Raw genomic sequence first — 18,408 nt, forward strand, 5'->3', positions numbered from 1 at the left:
CAGGCTTCCTCACACCAGCACTGGGATGTGCAGTGGGCTGTTTGGAAAACCTTGGGGCAAGCCAGATGAGGCCAGACAAAAGCTTCTAGTCCCCTCTTGACCCCCCAGACCTCATCAGTGCAGGGGATGGTGCCTCTGGCCTGAGCCTGCCTAGACACACTGGGGAGTTGCCCACTGGCTGGCTTGACAGGCCTGCAAGGGCAGAAAGAGAGCCTGCTTCTGGAGAAGAACCATCTGACAGCCAGAAACAAAGCACTGGAGACAGAAATTGAAGAGGAAAGGAAAATAAAGAGGTATGTACACTCCTAGTTCTATGTTCCCCCACCTTTGATTGTGTTCTTTCCCTGATAGTTAAAAAAAGGACAGCTGAAGAATAATTTATTTCCTTTCTTTAATCTCTTCCTTTTATATCAGTGGCTATAAACTGGAAAAGAGTAATGGAGATTACTGGACATCAGAATACAAGTACAGCAAAAGCCTTTGTAAAATCTTAAACATTTCTCAGATGTGCAGTTCCATTACTGTTGGTGATCAGATGCCAACCATAAGACCTGAATGTTGTAGCAGCTCTTTCTTAACCACTTTCCCAGAGTCTACTTTGGAATTGCTGAATCCCTTCTTTTAAAAGTACCTTTCATAACAGGAGCCAAAATGTTAATAGAATGATATTTAACTAGCCTACTCATTGATACATATTTTATGAGTTCTGGTAACATTCTGAGGACATTCTGAGGGCAGTATTCTGCTGACAGGAAAAGATCCAGAGAGCAGTCTAGTGAGTTGGATTGCCAGACTTAAAATATAAGAGGCACAGCTAAATATGAATTTCAGTTAGTCAATGGACACTCTTTTAGTATAACTCATGCAATATACAATATGGGACATACTCATACCAAAATGTCATTCACTGTCAAACTAAACTTCAAATGTCTGGGTGTTTCATCTGGCAGCCCCGCGAGAGACACAGGAAGTAAGAGTGAGCTACTGCTATTGTGCAGAACCCCTCCTCATGGTGCAAAGCTGAAACCTCAGGACAGGAGCACGTGTCTGGCAGCAGGGTAAAGCCCCACTAACACTGGTGGATCAAAGGAGCGTACTTCAACCTCTGAGGAAAGGAAATGTGACAACCTCCAAGCCAACAGAGGAGAAGAGGAGGACCAACACACTCCATCAAGAGGAGAGAGGTCCTACGGCCACCAGGAAACGGAACCTGCCATTAAAATCCTCTCACAGAAAACTCTTCCCAGACAGTGTCTCTGCTGATCTATGCATGTGTCATACAGAACTGGTGCAGAGAAGAGAACCAGGAGCTCGTCAGCTCCTGAGGAGCATCACCTGGACCTCCCAGCCTAGCGGCACCATGGGCGAGAGAAGACATCAGGGCAGACTCCGAGTGAAATTCAAGCAAGACATGGGAAAAGCACATCCCCGGAGGCTGGTGCATTCTGGACATGAACAATCATCTGCTCCATTTCATGGGGCTGAGAAGGGACCTGATAAGACTCAGTGTTCACTTACCATTTTAAAAGTCTATTACACACGAGGTGCAGAAGAAATATTCCTTAACTTGATAAAAGTTTGCCACAGAAACCCTGTATGAAGCAAGCTTACTGGCATCTTCTTGCACTGGGGCCCAGGAAGGAGGTGAGTGACCTTGACTAGGTCAGTTTTATGAGACTTGATGCTGGATGTCTCAGCAATGCGGTCGCACAGTGCAAAGCACAAGACCGAGGTTAGGCAAACACAATTTAGTTAGCACTGTTATCATTTACAGAGGACCATATGTTGGAGGCCAGCCTCAGCAACCTACTGAGACCCTGTTTCAAAGTAAAAATTAAAAAGCAGGGCATGGTTGCATGATTGCAGGTGTATGGCAGGTTTCCCCATGCCTGGTCAGGCCCTTTAAGGGGAGGCCGGGGAAGGAAGGAGGGGGACAGGAAATGAAGGTGCCCCCGTGGGCCTTCATGGGGCTCACTGCAAGGCACGCCAGCCTCATCACAGATGGGGTGCAGGGGCCCCAGCCCTTGGTGGGGAATCTGCCTAGGGTCCTCGTTGATTCAAACATGAAGTTCAGCTCCCCAGGGAGGCCCGAGGGCCATTTTACTTCATCATGGGTTTCCATGGCAATGGTGCAGAACTCCCCCCTATCTTTCTGAAGGAAAAGACATGTCTTCTTGAAGGGGCCCGCTGGACCTTTCGCATCTGGTTCCAGGCCCCTGCCTGGGCAGAACGCTGGGGAGGGGCTCCCTGTGGGGTCATTCCCCCCAACATTCCTTTCTTTCTCTGAGTCACCGAGCCAGCTGGAAAGGCAGACTGGGCGCATCCACGCAGCAGATGGCTCTGTCAATCTGGGGGGCCCACTCCTGCCACAGGCTCCCCTCCACCCTCCACTCTCCACCCCCACCCCCACCCCAGCCTGCACTGCTGTTTGCTCCTGCGCATGTTGGGCAGTGCCCAGAATGTTGATGGACAGAGAGATGGCAGCCCCTCCAGAGGTTGGGGCGCGCTCCCACCCAGTGCTGCGTCACTCGGGCTCGTGGATGCCGGGCACGCGCGTTCTCCTCGTCCGTGCGCAGGACTGCGGATCCCTGGGGGCCGTCACCTCCCCAGTCGCTGAGCCCTGCGCTGCAGTGGATCTTGGTTCAAGCGCTGCAGAGCTGCTGGGGCTCAGCGAAGGGGACATGAGTCGGTGCCGGGAGGCACAGCCACCTGTGGCTGCGCAGCAGGAGCTGTGGCAGGTGGTTCTGGAGACCCCCACCTTCCCACCTCCTGCGGGTCAGGCCACCGCCCCAGCACAGCGCTCCCCTTGCTCTCCACGCGGCGCGGCTCCTCTTCCCCCACCCTCCAGTCCCCCCCCCCCCAGAACTGAACAGGAGCTGGGGTTGCATGAGGACTCCCACTGGCTCTCTCAGACCTGCAGGGGTGGAGCCAGCTCACAGGCAAAGGGCTGCAGTCACGAGAGACCCTCCTCCAAGGTCCCATCGGCCCAGGGCAGGGATGTGCAGGCTGGCCGCCATGGCCTTCCTGTGACTGGACCCCTGGGACTACTTGCCGTGGCAGAGGCCTGGGGACCACCGCCTCCAGCCAGCAAAGCGCCCCCCACCCCCACGGTCCGAGAGGCCTGAGAGCTATCCCCACCTCTGGTGATCAGGGCCAGCCCGGCCTGGGGCAGGCAGAGATGCCTGACGCCCTCTGAGCTGCAGAAGTGCTCCCGCTATGCTCGCCAGCGCAGTAACTGCGCACGCCCCTGCACACTGCACGCCCTTGGGCGCGCATATTTACACCTCTCATGTCCTTGCACACTCCCGCACACACTCGGGCCCCCTCGCCCCCACCACAAGGAGAAACGTGGAAATGGCTCACAGGCGGCTTCAGCGGCAGCTGCTGCAGGAAGCGGTCGCGGGAGGCGAGATGTGGATGCGGAGGATGCAGTTCCAGACGCTTCGCAGCGGGGGGCGGAGCGGGCGAGGGGCTGGAGCGCGAGACCGAGGCTGTGGTTGCCATGGAGACGCAGGCTGGAGGAGGGACCGCAGCCTGGCTGCCCGCAGCACCCCACGTCAGAGCTCTGCCGGGCCTCCGCCTTCACAGCACGCCTCACACACCGGGCACATGACACACACCCCAGCAGACACATGCCACTGCCTGCTCTCCAGACATTCACACCACCTCGCTGCAGGGACCAGACCCCCACAGCTGAGCCCTGGGAGTCTCAGTCCCCTTGGCTGGACATTCGGACTGCCCCATCCACCCCTGCTTCCCACCCCTGGGGCAGCTGGGGCAGGCGTGGTGAGTTTGGCCCCTCACCCAGAGGATAGCCTTCAGGTGTCATTGGCTGACTCCCTGGGCTGTAAGCTTTCCTGGGCCAGGCCCATCTTTCCTGGTTACTGCAGTGACTCATGTGCATGGTGCCTCCACACAGAAGGCAGTGTTTGGTGGAGTGAGGCAGGCCAGGCTTCACACAGGGCGTCTGCTGCAGACATGGCGCTCGGGGCCTGGGCTCACAGTGGCGGCTCACAGTGGCAGCTGTGTGCATGTGTGGCTCATTCCCGTGTTGTTGCCAGAGCCCGCCACATGCCTGTACCATGTTCATCATTCACTGGGCATCTGGACTGTTCTCAGTTGTATTTATCATCTTGTTGAATGCTCGTGGTCAAGTTTTTGGTAGGCATTTGCTTTATTTCTCTTAAGTATATAGATGTCACAGAGGGGATTAGAAGGATAAATTTGCATTTAACTTTTTAAGAAAATGCTGAAATGTTGGCACCAGCACTGCCCTACTTTTCATTCCCATCAGCGGAATGGGAGGGATTCAGTTTCTCCTGTTTCACCAGTGTTGATCCTTGACTGGTTTTGCTGTTTGTCATCTGTATTAGGGAGCTCAGGAGAATTGCTGCAGGGGAGTGGCTCGCCAACAGACTCATTTTCTCACTCTTCTGGAGGCTGAAAGTCTGAGGTCAGGTGTCACAGGGCTGGTTCCTCCTGAGGTCTTCCTCCTTGGCTCCAGATGGTGTCCCCTCTCTCTCTAAACCTTCACGTGGTAGCTCCTTTGTGTGTCTGTACCTAATCAGAACACTAGTCACAGCCTGGTGTGGCAGCACATGTCTGTAATCCCATATTTGGGAGTCGGAAACAGGAGCATTTCAGGTTCATGGCTAACCTCAACAATTTAGACCCTAGTTCAAAAGAAAAAAAAAAAAAAGCTGGGCATGGTGGTGGTGCATGCTTGTAATCCCAGCATTCGAGAGGTTGAGACTGGAGGATCACAATTTGCAGACAGCCTCAACCACTTAGTGAGGCCCTTTGCAACTCAGTGAGACCCTGTTTCAAAAATAAAAAAGACTAAAAATTAGGTCTGGGGTGTAGCTCGTATGTAGAATGCCCCTGGGTTCCATCCCCAGTACTGCAAGGAAAAAAAAAAAAAAAAAAAAAAAAGGAGAGTGCTCGCCAGTCACATTGGGTTAGAACCCACCCTCACAACCTTATTTTAACTTAGTGGTCTCTTTAAAGATTCCCTGTCCAAATGCAGTCATAATATGAGGGGTTAGAGCTTCAGTAGGATGTAGGGGACACCCGCCCAGCGCCTTTAAGCAGAGGCAGGCCGAACGTCATTATGGTCTGCATCAGCACCACCTAACAGAGAATGATGCTGAGCATCTCTGGGTGGCTCTCTAGGCCATCTGCACACCTGCGCTGGAATGTCTGTTTAGCTGTCCTGAACACTTTTCAATCAGGTTATTCATTTTCTTGAGTTGTAAGAGTTTTTATGTATTCTGTACATGAGTCCTTTTCTTTATTTTAAAATAATTGCCAGGCGTGGTGGCGCACGCTTGTAATCCCAGCATTCGGGAGGCTGAAACCGGAGGATCGTGGTTCGTGGAAAGCCTCAGCTACTTAGTGAGGCCCTCCACAAATTAATGAGACCCTCTTTCAAAATAAAGAATAAAAATAGGGCAGGGGATGTGGCTTGGAGGTCAAATGCCCCTGGGTTCCATCCCCAGATCTGGAAAGAAGGAAAGGAAAGGAAAGGAGAGAGAGAGAGAGAGAGAGAGAGAGAGAGAGAGAGAGAGAGAGAAAGAATGAGAATAATTGACAAAGATTGCACATAGGCAAAGTGTGTACTGTGACTCGACACAAATACACCATGTAATGATCACAACCAAGTTAGTTTGCACACCTACCACCACCCATGCTGCACATTGACCCCAGAGCTTGCTCATGTTATCTCTTGCCATTGTGCCCTGCGACTATAACGTAGGCAAGAAAAAACAAGGATAGGTAGAGAGGAGACCAACTGGGAAGGACTGAACTTTTAGATCTAAGAATCTCTGTGAACACCCTCATTTGTATTCCCAGGCCTGTGTTCCTCTAGAATTAAATTTCTAAAAGGCCATGGATCTTAGAGTGCTGTGAGTCTAGAGATTAATGCCTACATACATGGCTGGCTTACACTATTACACAATTAATGTAGTACATTAATTCATTTTTTAGACTAAATAAAGCCAAGGTAAAATAAATTAGAGACTTATGATATGGGCGTACTCCAGACATTATCTACTGACTGGATGACACCAACCTAGAGACCCTCCAGGGGCCAGACCACAGTGGCCCCCCCTGTGCTCCATAATGCAGAGAGGCAAGCTCACAGGCTGACATCGCCTCCCCCGCCCCTCATGCTCACTGCCCACAAAGCTTCCTTGAAGGAAGTCTGGACCCCCACGTCGACCGCACCTCACTCTGAGCGCCCCCACTCCTCCCCTTGTGTGCACCCTCTCTGTTGCCTGATTTCCTGACAAGCCTCTTGCTTCCCTAAATAAATCCTTATGCTTCTTCTCATGCATCCTAGAATTTCTTCCTGGAACATGTCAAGAACAAGCCAGGACCCATTTGAGGTCTCCTTCTCCCTTCTGGGGGTCTCTCCGATCCCTTTCTGGTGACAGCTATGCCCCACCTCCCCACCGCACTGCCCTGGTAGCCCTTCTGTTCTCTGCTTCTGAGGTCATTGTTTTCAGATTCCACATATACGTGAACTCATACAGCATTTGTCTTCTTGTGTCTGTGTTGTTTTGCTCAGCCATCCACTCAGCACAGTGGCGAATGGAAGTGGAGAGTGCATCTTGATTCTGATCTTTTTAAAAATATATATTACTTTTATTGGTGCATTGTAGTTATATGTCATAGTGAAATTCAAAATGATTCAAACCTACACACACACTGCACTTGGTGCATTTGCCTCTGCGTCCCTCCTGGTCTTCCCTCCCCGCCCGTATGTGTTGGTGAGCCCTTCTTGTATGGGTAGACCTTGTTGGACTGTCCCCTTCTCCAGCCCTCACTCTGCCTCCCACTGCCCCTCCTCCCCTCTGCTGGTTTCCCTCCTGGCGTAGCTGAAGTCCCTTCTGTCCCCTGTTTTCATTGTAGCTTCCAAATATACGAGAACACATACAACTCTTGCCTCTCTGGGTTGGCTGACCTCACTTAGCATAGTATCTTATGGGTCCATCCATTTTCCTACATATGGCATAATTTTGCTTTTCTTAATGGCTGAGCAAAGCTCCATTCTGCTTATGTACAGCATTTCGTTCAGCCATTGTGAACTGTGCTGCTATAAACATGTGTGTCTTATTCCTCATTTCTTAAGGAGATATCTGGCAGTATTTAACCATTAATCTGATGCTTGCCACAGAGTTCATGATGCCCTTTAACTAAGTTTAGAAAATTCCTTTCCATTCTGGGGGGTTCCCCCCTTTATGCTGGGCCTAGTCCTAGTATTTTAGTTAATTAATTAATTTATTTATTCATTTTTGCAGTACTGGGGATGGAACCAGGGGCATTCAAACTCTGAACTACACCCCCAGCCCTATTTTTTAGTCTTTTATTTTTGAAACAGGGTCTCACTGAGTTGCAAAGAGCCTTGCTAAGTAGCTGAGGGTGTCCTCAAACTGAGATCCTCCGGCCTCAGCCTCCTGAAAGCTGGGATTACAAGTGTGTGCCACCACACCTGGCTTTAGTCCTAGTTTTTTAAAAGTTTTTTTTTTTAGCATAAATGGGCATTGGATTTTGTTAGATGCTTTTTCTATGTGTATTAAAATGGGAGATCTTTATAATGTAGTACATTAATTGATTTTTTAAAATATTAGATTGACTACATTCTGGAAATAAAATCCTTTTCATGTGCTGCTGAATTTAGATTTTTTTCTTTTTTTTGGTGTGTGTGTGTAGTTCTAGGGATGGAACCTGGAACCCAGGGGCATTCTGTCTCCAAGCTATACCCCCAGCCCTATTTTTTATTCTTTATTTTGAAACAGGGTCTCACTAAGTTGTAGAGAGCCTCACTAAATACCTGAGGCCAGTCAGGAACCTGTGATCTCCTGTCTCAGCCTCCCAAGTACTGTGATTACAGCGTGTGCCACCATGCTTGGCTCTTCTTTACATTTTAAACGTGATTTCCATTACTTTTTTCATCTGCTACGTGTAACACCTGGGTCCCCTGGAGGTAGTGTCTAGTGCCCGTTTCCTTCCCTGAGGTCTGACCACACCCTTCCTGTTCTTTGCCTGCTTTTTAATAGGTTCACTGGTGGTGGCCAAAGTGGGAGCAATGGAGGAGCTGGATGAGAGGCAGAGGGCACGTGGGGCTCCACACTCTGCTCACCTTCTCCAGACTTAAAATCACTCAAAATGAAGTCTATTGTGTTTTTAAAACTAAGTTATTTTTATTTTATTTTATTTTGGTACTGGGAATGGAACCCAGGGGCCTTCTAGCTCTGGGCTACACTCCCAGACCTATTTTATACTTTATTTGGAAGCAGGGTCTCACTAAGCTGCTGAGAGCCTCACTAAGTAGCTGAGGCTGGCTTCGAACCTGTGTGATCCTCTCATCTCTGCCTCCCAAGTGCTGGGATTACAAGCCTGCACCACCACGCCCAGCTAAAACTAAGTATTTTAGATACCCCCACCCCGCCCCATTGCTGCTTTTGCCTGCTGGGTTAGCAATTTCCCTGGGACAAATCTGGACTGTCTGCCTCATGGTTCATAGGACTGAGACCTCTCCTAGTGGTCTCCATTTTCAGCCAGCTCCCTCCCACCATCCTCTGCCTGTGCTGGTCAGAGGCTCACATCTCACTGCAGCTGGCTGGGCACACCCATGTGGGCTCCTCTTCCTGTGCCATCTCCCTCTCCCTCCTGCTGTAATCAGAGACGGGGAGACCTTGGCCTCTCTCACAGGCAGCCTGGTCGTGGGGTGCCAGGTCCTTGTGGCCTCCTCCTTTCTGGTCCCTCTGTTGAAGCTCTGGCTGGTCTGGAGTCATTGCTTGTTGCACCATGGGACCCTGGCTCCTAAGCCATGAGCTTCTTGGCCGTCCATGGGGCATGATGCCCACCTGCCACTTCTTGGACTGACTGTTTCTCATTAGCTTGTTTGCCATGGGTCAAGTTCCAGATCCTGAGTCTTCACCCCTCTTGGCGTGTGAAGTCCGTGCAGGAGGAGTGCTGTGCTCGAAGGGCCTGAGAGAGGCGACTGGAGGGTGGGACTGGCTGGCCCTCAGACTGGAGAGTGTGGGCTGAGGCCTTCGGCCAGTGGCCCACCCCTGTCAATGCAGGACCCTCGTTGGTGTGGCCTGAGGGGAGGCAGGAGCAGGTGAGGACCCCACGCAGGAGTGCAGGGGAGGCTGGTGCTGAAGTGGGTGGTCCTGGTGAAGTGGCAGAGGGAGTGGCTGGATGGGCCGCCAGGAGGTCCCTCAGATGGGGGTGTCCCTCAGAGTAGCTCAGGTGTCTGGGCTTGGTGCCAGGTTGGAGTAGGGTTAGGAATGCATGGGCCCAGCCCCTGGGTCCACAGGATGACTGGCTCCTGACCTCTGGCCAGACACACCCATGTGGGGCAATAAAACCCTGAGAAGCCTGGGCAGGAAGAATGGAGCCAAGTACCTGGACGCCTGTATCTGCGACCACTGCTCCCTGGAGTACCTTGACACGGAGAAGGGGACCCAGCCATGAGGAGGTGATCCTGCCCCTGCACTCAACTCCCCCCACCTAACCCTGGTGGCTTGCCATTGGCCAGGGCAGACCCTGCTATGCGGTCATGGTTACCTGGCCACAAGTCCTGGAGCTCCAGCTTAGAGACTGTCCCAGAGGGCTCCTTGTCCCCACCTGGGGCCTAACTCCCAGGGACGCTATGGGAGGGAGTGGCCCTCTGTCCACAGACCATGGGGGTAGACCATGTTTGGCCTGTGGACAGGGATAGGCAGAGTCCCCCACAAGATGTAGAGACCAGACAGACAAAGTGGTCCCTGGATGTAGAGACCAGACAGACAAGGACCAGAGGCTCTTTGTCCTTCTGGTCTCTACATCCAGGGACCACTTCTGAGGGCAGCCCAGTGCCCCAGGTGTGTACCAGAGTGCTCCGACCCAGTGGGAAGTCATTGAAAACCTTTGGGAGGAGAGGTATCAGGTTGTGATGGCCCAAAGAAAGGGATGGGGTTCAGAAGACAAAAGCCAGCAGGTGCCTGGGGAGGTTAGCTGGGGCTGAGGTGGAGTTTTAGGCAGGCAGGCCCCTGCAGGACTGCATCAGCCTGTTGGGAGAGTGCAGAGGTAAGGATGAGGGTCTGGGGACATGGATGCAGACGTGTACCTTGGCATGGCACCTCTGGGCAGGACGAGCCCTTTTCTGTGAGATGGAGGTAATCAATTACCTGTGGCCCCTCAGGAACCCACCCCGGGCCTTGCTGTCAGCACAGGCCTTCAGCTACAGCAGGTGCTCACTGGGGCCTGCAGGTGGGGGCTGCTGAAGGGCAGGGGCAGCCCTCATCATCCTCACACCTCTCCCTGCCCCCACCCAGGCTCCTCCTGGTCTCCTGCCTGGTGGCTGTGCTGCTTCAGAAGGCCAGTGCAAACCTAGTTCCCCAGGTAGGCATGGGTCCCTCTGCTTGGCCCCCACACCTGGCTGGTCCTCTGCCCCAGCCAGGGGGCTTGGGAATGCTTCCCCGCCCCCAAGCTGGCCTGGCACTGAGACGTGTGCAGGTGCTTTGTGGCAGGGCCTCCGGATGAAGGTCAGGCCACTTCCGCTGGGCTCTGAGACACCCTGTCCAGGTGGGGCCTGGGCCTTAGTGGCCCCTAGTAAGGCCCTCTTGGTACTCACCTGGCAGGTGGCTGAGCTATACTATTTGTGATGATAATGGTGCCTGGGCTGGGGCTGTCATGGGCCCACTCAGCCTGTACCCAGCCACCCACCGCTGCCTGGAGCTGGTTGCCACCCTGGGCCCCCTTTGCTCTGCCTCCCTCTTTTCACCTTGCCCATGGGGTTCTGGGTTCAGAGGGGCTTGACCCTTCTGAAGGCCACTAGCCAGGGAAGGCAGAGGCAGGTGAACCCTCACTAGTCTCTACAGAAAGCAGCCAGTGCCCAGGGCTGGGCAATGAGGGAGGCAGGGGCAGGGGTGCAATTCACATCCCTGCCTGGAGGGCTGACCTCCCCGGGCCTGGCCAGGGTTCCCATAGGCTGGTTCTTTGGAGGCGGCTGGTGGCCTCACTTCCCTGGCAAGTAACCCTGAGACCTGAGATAGCTGTACTTTGTTCCATAACCCTTAAAGACGCCCACAGGTTTGCTGAGCTGGCCAGCTCAACCTGTAGCCCCGGGAGGGGATGGAGTAGCCCCTCCCCGCATGTCTGTCCTTCAGCCTCGACTGGCAGAACCCACATCTGTGACTCATTCTCTCAGGTCGCTGTCAAGACAGAAGGCAAACACTGGGTCCTTGAGCAGGATACAGAGAAGTGCGTGCCCCGGACGGCCCCTGCCCCGCTCCCTGAAGCTTCAGTATATCCCTCTGTGCTTTCTTGGGCTTGTGGTGTACTGGGCAGGCAGAGAGAAGCTCTGTCAAGCATCTCTGGGAGGGGGAGATGCTTGGGCCTCCTCAGGAGTGAACTCCATGAGGGCGGGAGAGCAGCCTGGGGCCTGGGCCATCTCCCCCCACTTAGCTGCCTGCTGCCTTCTGATGAGCCCAGCCTTGGACCAGGAGGCTTTCCCACCCTATGCCTGTGAGGCCCCTGCCCGAGGCAGCGCTGACTCTCCCAGGCCCTGCTCCTGCCACCAGGGGCAGGGAGCTTTACAGGGGCTCCCAGGCTGTTGGCGGGTGGCTGGCTGGGCTTCCTGGGCAGCAGACCTCCCTGGCGAGGGCAGCTGTGTTGTCTGTCCTCCTTGCACATGGACCTGTGTGTGCAGGGCCTGGGGCATCCAGGTGGACCCTCCAGAGAAAGATGACCAGTTGGTGGGGCTGCTCCCCATGCTGAAGCTGAAGCCCGCAGCCTCCGAGGAGAAGCCGCCAGGTCAGGCAGGGCCAGGTCTCAGCAAGGGGTCTGCCCAGTGGGGTTGAGTTGGAGGAAGAGCGGGGTGGGGGGATCTTGGAAGGGAAACTGAGGCCACACCTCCATCTGCTTGTTCCCAGGTATCAGTGACTGGGTGGAGACTGAAGACATCCTGGCGCGTTTTCGGAAGCCTCAGCGGGGTCCTGAGCCCGACCTTGACAGCCTGTACCACCCCTCAGAGGAAGAGGACCAGCATGAGGACACACCCAGGTTGTTTATAATGCCGCCTCGCCAGGTGCTCCAGGGGCCAGAGGAAGACCTAGACCACATCCACCACCCTGTGGAGGACTCCTGAGGGCCCTGACCACCCTGCTGCCCTGCCTCGAGCCCCAGGCTTTCAGTCTGCTGACCCTCCTCAGCTAGAGGAATAAACACCTGCAAACAGATGTGGAGAGTACCTTGCACTTAAGACCCACAATCCTAGTGCAGGCCTGCTCATCCGGGAGGAGAGGACTGCACCTGCCCCACCTGTGGCACATGCAGAGCCTCCCAGACCACAGCCAGGGGCACAGGCACATAGATACATAGGTGTACAGGTCCACAGGGGCTCAGGGGAGACACTGGCTTCCTGGCCTGATTTTCTGGGCAGCTATCTGGAGTACCAGTCCTTCTGCGGAGTGTCACCCAGCAGAACAGTGCCTTAGCACAGGCACAGGCCACTCAGTGGTCTCTAACTCTGTAGACACACCGGGGACCCTGGCTCCCATGGCTGACAGAACAGAGCCAGCTCTCCTCCATCCACAAGTGCTTGCCCAGGTGACCACCTCCTGTGCCCCTGTGCTCAGTGTCCCTGGCACATCCCCATTCTCCAAAATAAATGGCAGGCTGAGGACTCATGTACACCCTGGCCTCCAACTCCACTCCTCAAGCCAGTCCCCACACATCACAGATGTGCTGGCCGAGGTCCGGACAGTGACCTTCCAGGTGCTGCCCTCACAGGGCAGAGTGGGCCCAGTTTATTATATGCAAGTGTCTAAGTCAGCTAATCATTGCCATGGCAAAATACCTGAGAAAAACACCCTGTAGGAGGAAAGTTATTTTCGCTCAGTTTCAGAGAGTTTCAGTCTGGGATTGGTTGGCTCCATTCCTTTGGGGTGAGGAAGAGCATCAGGGCATAAGTGCATGGTGGGTGGAGGAAACCTGCTTACCTCATAGTGGCCAGAAGGCAGAGAGAGAAAGAGAGAGTGAGCCAGGCAGGGGCTGGGGACAAGACACACCCTTCCGGGGCACACCCCCAGTGACCAGCCCCTCCAACTGGGCCTCATCTCTTATGGTTCCACCCCAATAGCTCTTCACGTCACCATTACAAGTCTATCAGTGGGACAAAGCCCCCATGAGCCATTCATCCCCAAAGGCCCCACCTCTGGACACTGCCGCACTGAGGGCCAAACCTTCAACACACCAGCCTTTGGGAGACCCGCCAGATGTAAACCATAATTTCAAACCTCTACAAAGTGGTTTACAGAAACACCCTTGTAGCCGGGCGTGGTGGCGCACGCTTATCATCCCCGCGCTTGGGAGGCGGAGACAGGAGGATCGCGCAGGTTCGAAGCCAGCCGCGGGCGCTGGCTTAGGAGACCCTGTTTCTAAATAAAAATGTAAAAATAGGTCTGGGAGTGTAGCCCAGAGGTAGAAGGGCTTCCAGGAACCCCAGTACCACCACCAAAAAAAAAAAAAAAAAAAAAGAAACACCCTTGTAGTTGGGCATGGTGGCACATGCTTGTAATTCCAGTACTTTGGAGGCTGATGTGCGAGAATCCCAGGTTTGCATCCAGCCTTAGCTACTTAGTGAGGCCCTCTGCAACTCAGTGAGACCCTGTTTCAAAATAAAGACTTAAGCATAGGGCTGGGAGTGTAGCTCAGGGGTAGATGCCCCTGAGTTCAATCCCTAATAACACACACACACACACACACACACACACACACACACACACACACACCCTGATGTGGCTAGTCATGGCTGTGGGATCAAAGGCCCTGTGGAGAGGACTGCCGCCCAGCCCATGGGGAAGCTGGAAGGGCCGTGGTGGAGGAGCAGACAGTATAGACCCCAAGGTCTGTGGCAAACCCCAGACAGGGCTCCTTCTTCAGGCTCAGCCCCAAATCCCCACCTGGATGGGCCTGCCCTTCTCTCTGTGGTCTTAGAGTGCAGGCCTGGGTGCCCGTGACCTACCCCCGGGCCCCTGAGGAAGCCCCTGGTCACCCTCCTCCTGCACTCATATGGCTGAAAAATCTGGGGGGCAGGGAGAGGGTCCTGGGGAGAGACTCCCAGATCTGGATAGTGGCTTGAGACCCAGCCCCAGCATCATGTGGAGAAGCCCCTGCTGAATCTCCCAGGTGTTCCTTTAGTCCAGCCCTGTCTGCCCTCTGTCCAGCTCTGGGAACCAAGTGACTTTGGTCTTTACCTAACAGGGCAACTGAGGCTTCAAGAGTTCCCTCTTGAAGAGTTCCCTCATGCACATGCAGTGGGCACTGGACCTACTGTGTACAGGCCTGGCCAGACCACACCCAGGCCTCTCTGCCCGTGCCATCCCTACTGGCACCTGAGGCCTTGAGAGCCTCAGTTCTTTCTTCTAAAGTACCCAGGCCAGCCCTGCCCATGAGTTTGGGTTGGAGGGAGAGGCCCTGGTCAAGAGCCACCTTGTGTGTGCAGACTGAGGGGCTGGTGCAGAAGCCCCACCTCACCCAAACCACCAGGCAGCCACTGCACCCACCTCTGGGCTTCTGCCAGGCACCCTGGAGCCCTGGGCCTCCCCTTGCAGGTGGAGTCCCCCTTGAGGATTCCAGGGGGTGTCCTTTGGGGGCAGCAGCTCAGCATCAAAGTGCTCAGCATCAAACAGGCCCACGAAGAACAGAGCCTTTAGACTGAAGGTTGACAACCACTGCATTTTCCCATCATTCTCAGAAGTGGGGAGCCTAGGCCTAGTCAGTGGCCTGTCCCTAGCCCCAGGGCCAACAGGTTCCCTCCCCTTGCTGGGCCCAGTCCAGTGCGCCGGGGCATGTTGGCTGGGCTCAGGGCACTGTCGACTCTTCATGGCCTGGAACAGTCTTCACTGACCGAGCATCAGGAGCCAAGGTCAAGCGTCCCTTTCTTGAGGATGATGTTCCCATAGAGGGCCGTCTCCCTGCAGAAGGGCCAAGCTGAGCTGCATGGGGGCCAGGGCCAAGGCCCCGGCTCTGTCTTCTAGGGACATGAGGATCCCATCTGCTTCCATCCCACCTGCTGGACAAAGTCCAAACACCAGCTACCTTGGGCAAGCAGGGACCCTGCCTGCCCCAGTCCCTCCCTCTTTGCATTGGACCCTGAGCCTGCTGGATGGGAGCCCAACAGAGGAAGGGGGTCTTCCCAGGGAACTGGGGCGGGCACACCCCACCTGGAACCCACCCAGTTGCAACAACAGCAAAGGCCTTTTTGGCTCGTTCATAAAATTCAAACCTCTCTATCTTCACCAGGGCTTTCTGGAAGACAAAACCACACAGTTGGAGGGACCCAGCTGAGTTCTGTGCAGAAGGCAGGGACACCAGGAGGCAGGGCCCTTTGGGCTCCATTTCTCTGGTTCTCCTGGGGCAGAGGGCCCAAGAGCGCTCAGCCTCTGACTCCAAGAACAGTGGGAACAGTGGGCTTCTCTTGCGTCTGTCCAGGGCTGTAGGTGAGCCGGAGGTGGCGTCCTCTGGCCTGGGGCTGCTTGCAGGCTTCTGCATCTCTGAGTGGCCCCAGGAGTCCTGCCCAGGTAGACCAGCCCAAGACCTGCCAAGGGTTAACCAGGAAGCGGGCAGATGCCCTCACCGGGCAGGCACATGAACTGTGGCAAAGAGGGAGACTTGGGAGCACACCTGCAGAGGTCAGCAAGGGCAGACACCCCCTCCCACAGGGCCATTGAGACGACCTCCGGCAGACAGGTCAGGATGTGAGAAGGCGGTGGGAGCCAGGAAGCAGAGGGAGACACCACATGGCCCAGGTGCAGCCAGCACTGGGAGCCTGGTGTGCCGGGTGCCCCATAGCTGTGGTGAGGGCTGTTGGAGGACATTGGACCCCGGAGGCAGCGCCTCTGCCCCTTCCCAGGCCCAGGCTCACCCCGCAGCCAGCCTCGAGCAGGAGGGACTCGTACTCTTTCCACACTGGGGTCGGCATGCCCCTCTCCTTGTCGCTGGGCACCAGCTCCATGACAGCAGCCTGGGGACAGGGGTCAGCTCTGAGCCCTGGGCACCTCCAGGACTCCCCCACTGGTGAGGGTTCAGCCCAGAATAGCAGCATGGCCTGTGGCTCTCACCGGGCTCTCCACGTAGGTGTCCAGGGGCAGGAGCTTCAGCACAGCCTCCAGGAGCTGCGGGATGCCCAGTCCTAGGATTGGGGGGTCTTAGACTTCTTCTGCCCATGCCCTGGATCTCCCTCCAACTCACTCCTGGGCCCCAGTGAGCCGCTAGTAAGGATGGCTGGGGGCCCAGGACAGAAGAGCAGCCACGTGCCAGGACCACTGCCCACCCACAGTCCCTGCCTCCCTCACCGTCTGCCCGGATCTCCGTGGGCCCACACTGGCAGATGGAGGAGGTAGGGAAGTTCAAGTCTGCAAGAACTTTGAAGACAGACCCTGGTCAGTATGCACCCTCCTAGAAGGCCACAGCACCCACCATGGTCAGCCAGCCCGTCCTCTCTGGTCAGTGGGCACGAAGGTGGTTCACCCCATACCCCTTCAGAGTAGGGGAAGTATAAAGACAAGGGTTGGGAGGGTCAAATCCCTGTCTTGGGGGAGAAGAGGTACAGTGTGTCCTGCCTCCAGCCACTAAGCCTTGGCCCAGGGCCCTCAGTCCCTCAGTAGGCCTGGGCAGGGTTTAGGAGGCCGGAAGGAAGAATCTGGTGAGCCGGCATCCAGCCTGGGAACCCCTGGCTGGGAACACTGGGCTGGAGAAAGCCCTGCCTGAGCCAAGGTCCACCCCCACCTGGTGACTGTCTGGGCTTGTTGGCCTAGGGGGAGGGCCCTGGGTCTTCCTCTCCGAAGGGCAGCACTGGGCACGTCCTCTCCCTGCCTCCCTGCTGAGGGCACAGGGCACCAGCGTGGCTGGACTCCTGCCCAGGGTTTCTGCAGCCGCCTCGCTTGCTCACCAATCTCGTCTCCATGCCCCATTCGCGCCAGCGCGTACAGCAGCTCAGGGGACAGCAGCGCGGGGACACCCTTGAGCACCACCATGGCCGAGTCTCAGGACTGGGCGGGGCCAAGGTGGGCGGGCCTGGCCCAGGCGGTGGCAGCTGGGGGAGAGCTCTGGAAGTTCGTCCTGTGGGACAGAGCAGTTCCTGCTCCAGCCAGGAGGCTTACCGCCCACCCCACCCCCTTGTCCTGTGTTAAAGTGCCAGAGGCCACTAACAGGGCAGGCGAGAAGGAAGGTTGTCAGCATCAAGGGCAAACAGAGCCCCAAGCCTGTGAGGCCTGTCAGAGCACCACAGGTAGGAGGTGTGCTGGAGTATGAGCCCTAGGGCGTTTTCTGATAGCTCACTGTGCAGGATTTCCTGGATCCTGGCCTGGGACCAGCCAGAAGTACTCAGGGCTAGGTGTGGGCTCCTGTCTCTGCCAAGTGGAACCCAGCTAATGGAGTGTGCCCAGTCCGACGAGCACTCTCCACAGGTGCAAAGTTGAGCCCTTCCTTGCTTCTAGCAGGATCCTGGCTGAGGCAGTATGAAAAGGAGTCTCCAACAGGCATCTCAAACCCTGGGGTAAGCTGAGCACAGAAGGAAGAACCTGAAGTCCCAGCTTCTGGAGAGGCTGCGGCAGGAGGGTTGCTTGAGCTAGGGAGCTTGAGGCTGGTCTGTGAGAAAATTAAGAAGAGAGGGTGTTGACACAGTAGAGCACTTGCCTAGCCTAGCTTGTATGAGGCTCTGGGCTTAATCCCCGGCACTGAAAAAAACAAAAAGCAACTGGGGTTCCATTGCTAAAAATAAAATTATGGAGACAGATGCTCAATGCATATGAAGATTTAAACAAATTGTTAAAGTGTGGATTTGGGGTTTCCCCTGAAGTCTATACATTGGAGGCTTATTGGTCTGGCCTTGAAGCTATTGGCAGGTGGTGGAAACACTGGGGGGGGCAGTGTAAGGGAGCTAGGTCACTCTGGTGCGCCCTTGAAGGCTTACTGCAAGGCTGGCCCCTTCCCCTCCTCACATGTGCCTTCCAGCTGTCATGAGGTGGGCGATTTTCTCTACCACGTGCCCCCCATGATGTGCTGCTTGGCCAAAGGCCCAAAGCAACAGGCCAGGTGACCAGGGACCGAACCCTCAGGAACAGTGAGCCAAAATAAGCTTCCTCCTCATGAGTTGTTATGAGTTCCTCAGGCTTTTGTTTTGCTTTTTTGTGGTACTGGGGATTGAACCCAGGGATTCTACCTCCAAGTTCTACCCCCCCCCCCACTTCACTTGTTATTTTGAAACAAGATCTCATTAAGTTGCTGAGGCTGGCTGTGAATCAGCCTCTCAAGGACTGGGATTCGAGGTGTGCACCACCATGCCCAGCTTGCTCTCAGGCATTTTGCCACAGCAATAGAAAGGTAACACACCAGTCAATGGGTTTTCTC

The 18,408-nt window shown here is 55.1% G+C and overlaps 2 protein-coding genes across 2 annotated transcripts; one reads left to right on the plus strand and one right to left on the minus strand.

Annotated features, from left to right (window-relative positions):
• Nucleotides 1-10,102: 10,102 nt before the first annotated feature.
• PRAP1 (proline rich acidic protein 1) lies at nt 10,103-12,142 on the plus strand (the record flags this gene model as incomplete). Its single annotated transcript, XM_080694893.1, has 5 exons — nt 10,103-10,158; nt 10,329-10,395; nt 11,204-11,256; nt 11,705-11,808; nt 11,928-12,142. The coding sequence occupies 5 exons, from the start codon at nt 10,103-10,105 to the stop codon at nt 12,140-12,142; spliced, it is 495 nt and encodes a 164-aa protein (XP_080551019.1).
• Nucleotides 12,143-14,911: 2,769 nt separating this feature from the next.
• On the minus strand, nt 14,912-17,033 carry FUOM (fucose mutarotase; the record flags this gene model as incomplete). Its single annotated transcript, XM_080694899.1, has 6 exons — nt 14,912-14,972; nt 15,233-15,306; nt 15,923-16,021; nt 16,119-16,189; nt 16,353-16,421; nt 16,949-17,033. 6 exons carry the CDS (start codon nt 17,031-17,033, stop codon nt 14,912-14,914), a joined length of 459 nt encoding a protein of 152 aa, XP_080551025.1.
• Nucleotides 17,034-18,408: the final 1,375 nt, after the last annotated feature.

This window comes from Muscardinus avellanarius, assembly GCF_963383645.1.
Source record: "Muscardinus avellanarius genome assembly, chromosome: 4".
Taxonomy (NCBI): Eukaryota; Metazoa; Chordata; class Mammalia; order Rodentia; family Gliridae; genus Muscardinus; species Muscardinus avellanarius.